Below are 10,000 nucleotides of genomic sequence, written 5' to 3'. Positions count from 1 at the left end.
TGAAGATGATGAAAATTATGATAATGAATATGATGATGATGATGATGATGACTATGATGATGATAATGATGATGAATATGATGATGAAGATGATGATGACGATGAATATGATGATGATGGATATGATGAATATGATGATTAAGATGATGATGATGATGATGAAGATGATAAATATGATCATGATGATGATGAATATGATGACAATGATGATGATGAATGATGATAATGATGATGATGATGATGATGAATATGATGATGATGAATATGATGATGATGATGATGAATATGATGATGATAAATATGATGATGATGAAGATGATGATGAAGATGATGAATATAATGATGAATATGATGATGAAGATGATGATGAGCATGATGATAATGAATATGATGATGATGATGAATATGATGATGAAGAAGATGATGATGGTGATGATGATAATGATGAATATGATGATAATGATGAATATGATGAATATGACGATGAATATGATGATGATGCAAATGATGATAATGATAAACATGATGAATATGATGAATATGATGATGATGATGATGATGATGAATATGATGATGATGATTGATGAATATGATGATGATGAATATGATGATGAATATGACGATGATGAATATGATGATGATGAAGTTGATGAGTATGATGATGATGATGATGATGATGAATATCATGATGAATATGATGATGATGATGAATATGATGATGAATATTGTGAATATGATGATGAAGATGATTATAATGGATGCACACAACCATTTTGCATTGAAAACTCTAAGATCACAACCTTGACTCAGACACATTCAGCCATCCAATCTGATTGATTTTATTTAAAAAATACATGCGTACATACAGTAAATAAAAAGACAGAATGCAGTGAATTTGTCTTTGAAATACTTTTATTATTTGAATCAAGTAACATTTGTCTCAAGAGACAGAGAGCCCATCGTGCTTCTATAACATGAAACACTACTTTAACATCCAAGATTATAACAATAGTGATGATGTAGTGACCATATTGTTCTCTAGGTGTCAGTGTTATAGTGATAATGTAGTGACCATATTGTTCTCTAGGTGTCAGTATTATAGTGATAATGTAGTGACCATATTGTTCTCTAGGTGTCAGTATTATAGTGATAATGTAGAAATTGTTCTCTAGGTGTCAGTTAAGTGATAATGTAGTGACCATATTGTTCTCTAGGTGTCAGTATTATAGTGATAATGTAGTGACCATATTGTTCTCTAGGTGTCAGTGTTACAGTGATAATGTAGTGACCATATTGTTCTCTAGGTGTCAGTGTTATAGTGATGATGTAGTGACCATATTGTTCTCTAGGTGTCAGTGTTATAGTGATGATGTAGTGACCATATTGTTCTCTAGGTGTCAGTGTCTCTCTGGCTAGCTCTGGTGCCCCCTCCTCCATATTCTATTTCTGTAGTAATTTTGAGATGGTGACATTAGGTCAGGACTGATAGAGTCAGGTATGTTACTCCTGCTCCTGGACAGCCACAGCATCAGAGACAGACCTGATCTTAAAGGTAATGCTTTTCAGAGAGTAGTTTGCCCCTTTCCAGTGAAGCCAAGAAACAGACACATCAGTGAAAGATGTGGCCGGATGTGGGGCGTACAGGGCGTTAGGGTTAGCATGCATACAGGCACCGTACCAGAATCCACCCATGAAGCGTCTGGCACAGTGGTCTCCCCAGGTATCCTGGTCTTTGTCATAGGTGCTGAATTTCATGCCGTTGCTATACGACATGGAGTCCCCTGAGAATCAACCAACAAACAGAGCTAAAAAAGGTACCAACAGACAGAGCACAGTAGCCTGGTTAAACCAGGTACCAACAGACAGAGCACAGTAGTCTGGTTAAACCAGGTACCAACAGACAGAGCACAGTAGCCTGGTTAAACCAGGTACCAACAGACAGAGCACAGTAGCCTGGTTAAACCAGGTACCAACAGACAGAGCACAGTAGCCTGGTTAAACCACAACCAACAGACAGAGCACAGTAGCCTGGTTAAACCAGGTACAACAGACAGAGCACAGTAGCCTGGTTAAACCAGGTACCAACAGACAGAGCACAGTAGCCTGGTTAAATCAGGAACCAACAGACAGAGTACAGTAGCCTGGTTAAACCACAACCAACAGACAGAGCACAGTAGCCTGGTTAAACCAGGTACAACAGACAGAGCACAGTAGCCTGGTTAAACCAGGTACCAACAGACAGAGCACAGTAGCCTGGTTAAATCAGGAACCAACAGACAGAGTACAGTAGCCTGGTTAAACCACAACCAACAGACAGAGCACAGTAGCCTGGTTAAACCAGGTACAACAGACAGAGCACAGTAGCCTGGTTAAACCAGGTACCAACAGACAGAGCACAGTAGCCTGGTTAAACCAGGTACCAACAGACAGAGCACAGTAGCCTGGTTAAACCAGGTACCAACAGACAGAGCACAGTAGCCTGGTTAAACCAGGTACCAACAGACAGAGCACAGTAGCCTGGTTAAACCAGGTACCAACAGACAGAGCACAGTAGCCTGGTTAAACCAGGTACCAACAGACAGAGCACAATAGCCTGGTCAAACCAACAGACAGAGCACAATAGCCTGGTCAAACCAACAGACAGAGCACAGTAGCCTGGTTAAACCAGGTACCAACAGACAGAGCACAGTAGCCTGGTTAAACCAGGTACCAACAGACAGAGCACAGTAGCCTGGTTAAACCAGGTACCAACAGACAGAGCACAGTAGCCTGGTTAAACCAGGTACCAACAGACAGAGCACAGTAGCCTGGTTAAACCAGGTACCAACAGACAGAGCACAGTAGCCTGGTCAAACCAACAGACAGAGCACAGTAGCCTGGTTAAACCAGGTACCAACAGACAGAGCACAGTAGCCTGGTTAAACCAACAGACAGAGCACTGTAGTCTGGTTAAACCAGGTACCAACAGACAGAGCACAGTAGCCTGGTTAAACCAGGTACCAACAGACAGAGCACAGTAGCCTGGTTAAACCAGGTACCAACAGACAGAGCACAGTAGCCTGGTTAAACCAGGTACCAACAGACAGAGCACAGTAGCCTGGTTAAACCAGGTACCAACAGACAGAGTACAGTAGCCTGGTTAAAAGGACCAACAGACAGAGCACAGTAGCCTGGTTAAACCAGGTACCAACAGACAGAGCACAGTAGCCTGGTTGAACCAGGTACCAACAGACAGAGCACTGTAGCCTGGTTGAACCAGGTACCAACAGACAGAGTACAGTAGTCTGGTTAAACCAGGTACCAACAGACAGAGCACTGTAGCTTGGTTAAACCAGGTACCAACAGACAAAGTACAGTAACCTGGTTAAACCAACAGACAGAGCACAGTAACCTGGTTAAATGTCTTAATGCTTAAGGTAGTGTGGAAGACCAAATAAAATGAAACAGGTATGCTATTCAGATATTTTGTTATATATGACCATACATGTTGAATAAATGTGCCAAAATGGGGATCTGAATCACAGATTTGTGTTCATATTTGGAAGCCTAACATGAACACATTATTTCATTCCCCCATAGTGGCCTTAAAATGTTGAATTATAACTGTGTATTAGAATGATATATAATACCTGTCAAAACAGTGCATATATGTTAAGTATTGTCTCCCATAGTGTATATTACCTTCAAATCAACAGGGAGACAGACATATATGAAACACAATACTTACAATATTACTAACATGACTGTTTTGGAACATGTTATAGGTCATTCTTATCCACAAGTGTCATATTTTGTGATCACTATGCGGAGGTTGAAATGCAATGTGTTCAAGGAGGAATCTGTGATTGGTTTCTTTTTTACTTTTAAATGAAAGTGGAACTGACAGCGTTTTAACAACATTAAATCTTATTAAAATCGGTTCATATACACCCCCAGGAAGAATATGACACTTTTAAATCTTTTTTTAGGGGGGGGGGACAAGCAACCACTTAGATATTGTCATGGATCCTCTCGGTACTGCTGCTCATTCCGTGCACCAGTTCCGGAGGATTACGTCACCGGCCTCTAGGCGTCACTAAACTTTCTCATTATGCAAGCCTGGTTCCCATTCCCCCTGATTAGTAATTGTAATATTGTGCCCTCTGTTCACCATTGTCTTGTGGGTTATTGTTCCCATGTCCGTTGGTCTTGTGAGTGCCTGTGCGTTGTTGTTTCGGCTTTCATGCTGCATGTATTGCGCAAGTGTTATTACGGGTCTCGTCCCGTGTATTGTATTACGGGTCTCGTCCCGTGTATTGTATTACGGGTCTCGTCCCGTGTATTGTATTACGGGTCTCGTCCTGTGTATTTACTATAGGTTTACCTTCGCTCTTTTGTTTGGGTTACATCCCTGTATTTTTGTATACATGTGTGTTTTGGGCTTCGTCCCCGTGCCTTTTCATGGCATGTTGTATATTTTGAGTGGTTTATTAAAATCCACTATTATGTATTGCTGCGCCTGTCTCCAATCATTTATACAACGTGACAGATATGGTAATTTTCACATTTTCATACTTTCACAGTTTGGGAATTACGCAGCCTGGGGCTCCCGAGTGGTGCAGATGTCTAAGGCACTGCATCTCAGTGCTAGAGGCGTCACTACAGACACCCTGGTTCGAATCCAGGCTGTATCACAAATGGCTGTGATTGGGAGTCCCGTAGGGCGGCGCACAATTGGCCCAGCATCGCCTGGGGTAGGCTGTCATTGTAAATAAGAACTTGTTCTTAACTGACTTGCCTAGTTAAACAAAGGTTACATAGTAGACTAATGCATTTGTGAAAATTGTATAGCAATATAGAGTGGGAAAGCGGCTGTGCTTTTGGACAATTAATAGACACTGCAGTAAATAAACATAATAAAAACATCTGTCTTGTCCAGGACCAGAGTCTACACAGACCGGTGTGCCATAGCCAATCACAACTACAGTAGGCTTTTATGTAAATAAGCCGTTTGCCACACAGGCATGCCATCATTCACTTTGAACTGGACTGTGTGTTTCCAGGCAGTAGGGTCTGCCATCATTCACTTTGAACTGGACTGTGTGTTTCCACGCAGTGGGGCCTGCCATCATTCACATTGAACTGGACTTTGTTTACAGGAAGTAGGGCCTGTCATCATTCACTTTGAACTGGACTGTGTGTGTTTACAGGAAGTAGGGCCTGCCATCATTCCCTTTGAACTGGACTGTGTGTGTTTACAGGAAGTAGGGTCTGCCATCATTCCCTGTGAACTGGACTGTGTGTTTACAGGAAGTAGGGCCTGCCATCATTCACTATGAACTGGACTGTGTGTGTTTACAGGCAGCAGCAACAGCACGACTTTAGATCATTAGAACGCATTCGCCAAAAGCTACAAAATACACCTGAATAGATTTATGCAAATATGTACAGTACCAGTCAACAGTTTGGACACACCTGATCATTCAAGGGGCTTTCTTAATTTTTTACTATTTTCTACATTGTAGAATAATAGTGAAGACATCAAAACTATTAAATAACACATATGGAATCATGTAGAAACCAAAAAAGTGTTAAACAAATCCAAATATATTTGAGATTATTCAAAGTAGCCACCCATTGACTTGATGACAGCTTTGCACACTCTTGGCATTATCTCAAACAAAATGATTTGCATGTCACTAATCAGGTTTTCAAGATATGTAACTTTCAAAATATAGAAATCATCCCCATAGAATGCATTTTTTACAGGGATTTCTGTATTTTAAAGTACAAATACCAAAATATTGTTTTTGGGTTGAGTTTTCCTTTAAGACTGAACTCTTCACTCTAAACTTTGTGATGGAAGCAAGAGCATCAGTGGTAGTTCACATTTGCAACAACCTTTAGGAACTAAACACACACACAGTGGAAGAGTTATGATGTGACACCATAGGCGATGATGATGTTAAAGCTGATGAAGAAGAAGAACTCACCTGCCCCTCCGTCTACATAACTGCCCAGTCTCAGTGTGTATCCGTAGTTCTCAGGATCAATGGAGAAGGACGTGTATTTAGCATAAACTTTCCCTCCCTCAAAGTCCTCCATGTCCACTCTCAGCTCATTCTTCTTCCTCATTGTCAGGAGGAAGATGTTGTCCAGACCTGACAAGAACAGAAAGCATAAAGGTCCTGTTACATTTCAGCTCCTAGCTCCTTTCCTTTCCTTACCTCCTATCCCCTTTCCTTTAGCTCCTAACCCCTTCCTTTTACTCCTAGCCCCTTCCCCTAGCTCTTAGCCCCTTCCTCTAGCTCCTAGCCCCTTCCTTTTACTCCTAGCCCCTTCCCCTTCCCCAACTCCTAGCCCCTTCCCTTGGCTCCTAGCCCCTTCTTCTAGCTCCTAGCCCCTTCCTCTAGCTCCCAGCCCCTTCCTCTAGCTCCTAACCCCTTCATTTTACTCCTAGCCCCTTCCCCTTCCCCAACTCCTAGCCCCTTCCCTTAGCTCCTAGACCCTTCCTCTAGCTCTTAGCACCATCCTCTAGCTCTTAGCACCATCCTCTAGCTCCTAGCCCCTTCTTCTAGCTCCTAGACCCTTCCTCTAGCTCTTAGCACCATCCTCTAGCTCCTAGCCCCTTCTTCTAGCTATTAGCCCCTTCCTCTAGCTCCCAGCCCCTTCCTCTAGCTCTTAGCACCATCCTCTAGCTCCTAGCCCCTTCCCTTAGCTCCTAGACCCTTCCTCTAGCTCTTAGCCCCTTCCTCTAGCTCTTAGCACCATCCTCTAGCTCCTAGCCCCTTCCCTTAGCTCCTAGACCCTTCCTCTAGCTCTTAGCCCCTTCCTCTAGCTCTTAGCACCTTCCTCCTGCTCCTAGCCCCTTCCCCTAGCTCCTAACCCCTTTCTCTAGTTCCTAGCCCCTTTCCCTAGCTCCTAACCCCTTTCTCTAGTTCCTAGCCCCTTCCTCTAGCTCCTAGCCCCTTCCCCTAGCTCCTTCCTCTAGCTCCTAGCTCCTAACCCCATTCCCATAGCTCCTAACCCCTTCCCCTAGCTCCTAGCACCTTCCCCTAACTTCTTCTCGTTTGGTTTTCTCAGATCTGAGGAGGACTCACCCAGCCAGTACTCTCCAGCCACGTTCCCAAAGCCAGATTTGTAGTGTGCCCAGGGTCTGTAGAAGTTCTCTGTTCCATCCATTCTCCTCTGGAACACCTGAGAGGAGAGAGAGAGGGCAGAGAGAGAGGGCAGAGAGAGGATGAGAGAGAGATCGAGAGAGCAGAGATAAGGGGGAGAAGGACAGCGAGGGAAGAGAGGGGGGAGAGGGAAGTAGGGACAGAGATAAGGGAAGGGAGAGAGACACGGTGGGAAAGAGAAAGAGGAGGGAGACAGAGAGGGGGGAGATATATATTATTATCATACGTTTTGCACCACCGACACAACAGACGATCTATAAAGGTCTCTACTCACAGTCCACCTCCCTCCATCCGTGTTCATGTCACAGTAGACATGTAAGGGGGTGGTGGGACCCCCAGGGTAGATGGTGTACACTCCACTGGGTTTGGTGTTGTCATGTTGATAGATGTCATCACAGTCCTGAGGGAGGTAGAACTGAGAGAGGACAGCTACAGGAGCCAGCAGAGACAGGAGCAAAAATACCTGGGAGACAGGGACAGGGAAAACATTCACACAACATTCAAACAACATTTAAAAAAACATTAAAACAAAATTTACATCACTGTTCAATGCTATCAGTGCAGTACATGCAGCAAAACAACCCAGAGTAGAGATACACACATAACCTCTCATAACATTCAGACAACTTTAGACCCACACATAACCTCACATAACATTCAGACAACTTTAGACCCACACATAACATTCAGACAACTTTAGACCCACACGCAACCTCACATAACATTCAGACAACTTTAGACCCACACGTAACCTCACATAACAGTCAGACAACTTTAGACCCACATGTAACCTCTCATAACATTCAGACAACTTTTAAAATGGTAGAATAAAATGTTTTGAATTATCCACTTCTCATGGATATGGTACATATCATATCAGTGTTAATAGTTAGTAAAGTCATACCTTCATCCTGAAGAGTGGGTAGTGGTGGACTGTGCTGTGTGTCTGTCTGTCTTATAGCCCCTAACCAAGGCTGCACTACCTGGTCTAAACTAGATGTGGTGGGAACCACACGCCTGTCTATCTGTCTGTCTTATAGCCACTAACCAAGGCTGCACTACCTGGTCTAAACTAGTTGTGGTGGGTAACACACACCTGTTTAGTTGTCTTTATGTGTCTGCGTGTGTGTGTGGGTATGTAGCTGGGGAGAGGGAGAGGGGGACAGGGTGAGAGGGAGTGGGGGACAGGGTGAGAGGGAGTGGGAGTGGGGGACAGGGGGAGAGGGGGACAGGGAGTGGGAGAGGGAGAGGGGGGAGAGGGAGAGGGAGGTGGAGGGGGAGAGACAGGGGGAGGGGGAGTGGGAAAGGGGATATGGGGAGAGGGAAAGAGGGGAGGGGGAGAGGGGGAGGGGTAAAGGGAGGAGGGGGGAATGTGCAGAACAGGGAGTTATGGGAGTGCCTCTTTCTATCTCTCCCCGCCCACCCCCATGTCTATCTCTGACAACCTTTTGTAGGTTGGCGTAGTCCAGCCTTGCTACCACCTCCATTCCCCCAGCCCTCCCCTCCAGAGACTACCTCAGCATGCAGAGGACTGCCCCAGTGTTGATGCCTCATTTTGGGGAGAGTGTAAATCTAGCTCCAGGCTTCTCTCTGGGCCTGCTGATGGATGGAAGAAGGCCTCTCGCTCGCTCCCCAGCAGAATGTGTGAATGTGTGTTTGTCTGTGTGTGTGTCATCATAATGTAATGACCCCAAGGTCAGAAGAGACAGAAGATCCATATCCTGTTTACTCCCTTCATTTCCTCTCCTCCTTTTCATCCCCTCTTTAATGCAGCTTCCTCATGGACCTGGAATGAGGGATAGAAGCCAGCGTTGATTAGTGCACACACACACACACACACACACACACACACACACACACACACACACACACACACACACACACACACACACACACACACACACACACACACACACACACACACAGTCCCTTCACTGTGCAATGCTGGTATACCCCACCTGGGGGCAGTACTCTCCCTTTCTCTGTCTGACTGTCTGTATGTCTCTCTGTCTGCCGACCTGAACCTTCAGCTCCCTCTACAGATTTTCTATGGGATTAAGGTCTGGAGACTGGCTAGGCCACTCCAGGACCTTAATGTGCTTCTTCTTGAGCCACTCCTTTGTTGCCTTGGCCGTGTGTTTTGGGTCATTGTCATGCTGGAATACCCATCCACGACCCATTTTCAATGCTCTGGCTGAGGGAAGGAGGATCTCACCCAAGATTTGACGGTACATGTCCTCGTCCATTGTCCCTTTGATGTGGTGAAGTTGTCCTGTCCCCTTAGCAGAAAAACACCCCCAAAGCATAATGTTTCCACCTCCATGTTTGACGGTGGGGATGGTGTTCTTAGGGTCATAGGCAGCATTCCTCCTCCTCCAACCATGGCGAGTTGAGTTGATGCCAAAGAGCTCCATTTTGGTCTCATGTGACCACAACACTTTCACCCAGTTGTCCTCTGAATCATTCAGATGTTCATTGGCAAACTTCAGACGGGCAGGTATATGTGCTTTCTTGAGCAGGGAGACCTTGCGGGCGCTGCAGGATTTCAGTCCTTCACGGCGTAGTGTGTTACCAATTGTTTTCTTGGTGACTATGGTCCCAGCTGCCTTGAGATCATTGACAAGATCTTCCCGTGTAGTTCTGGGCTGATTCCTCACTGTTCTCATGATCATTGCAACTCCACGAGGTGAGATCTTGCATGGAGCCCCAGGCCGAGGAAGATTGAGAGTTCTTTTGTGTTTCTTCCATTTGCGAATAATCGCACCAACTGTTGTCACCTTCTCACCAAGCTGCTTGGCGATGGTCTTGTAGCTCATTCCAGCCTTGTGTAGGTCTACAATCTT

The 10,000-nt window shown here is 44.8% G+C and overlaps 1 protein-coding gene across 1 annotated transcript; it reads right to left on the bottom strand.

Annotated features, from left to right (window-relative positions):
• Positions 1-1,341: 1,341 nt before the first annotated feature.
• LOC106594252 (microfibril-associated glycoprotein 4) lies at positions 1,342-8,161 on the bottom strand. Its single transcript, XM_014185631.2, has 5 exons — positions 8,062-8,161; positions 7,432-7,620; positions 7,080-7,176; positions 5,973-6,140; positions 1,342-1,781 (listed from the first exon to the last, which is right to left on the bottom strand). The coding sequence occupies exons 1-5, from the start codon at positions 8,065-8,067 to the stop codon at positions 1,501-1,503; spliced, it is 741 nt and encodes a 246-aa protein (XP_014041106.1). The 5' UTR covers positions 8,068-8,161; the 3' UTR covers positions 1,342-1,500.
• Between the last annotated feature and the right edge of the window lie 1,839 nt (positions 8,162-10,000).

The sequence above is a fragment of the Salmo salar genome, chromosome ssa02 (genome assembly GCF_905237065.1).
Source record: "Salmo salar chromosome ssa02, Ssal_v3.1, whole genome shotgun sequence".
NCBI lineage: Eukaryota > Metazoa > Chordata > Actinopteri > Salmoniformes > Salmonidae > Salmo > Salmo salar.
The sequence above is the reverse complement of the archived record's forward strand: the minus strand, read 5'-3'. Positions and strand labels throughout refer to the sequence as shown.

Bases quoted from the DNA above. Each gene is read 5' to 3' on its own strand.
- LOC106594252 (XM_014185631.2), bottom strand. The intron at 6,141-7,079 runs GTGAGTCCTCCT...TGTTCTTGTCAG, and splicing joins GGCTGGAGAGTACTGGCTGG to GTCTGGACAACATCTTCCTC. The intron at 1,782-5,972 runs GTGAGTTCTTCT...GTTGATTCTCAG, and splicing joins TTATGTAGACGGAGGGGCAG to GGGACTCCATGTCGTATAGC.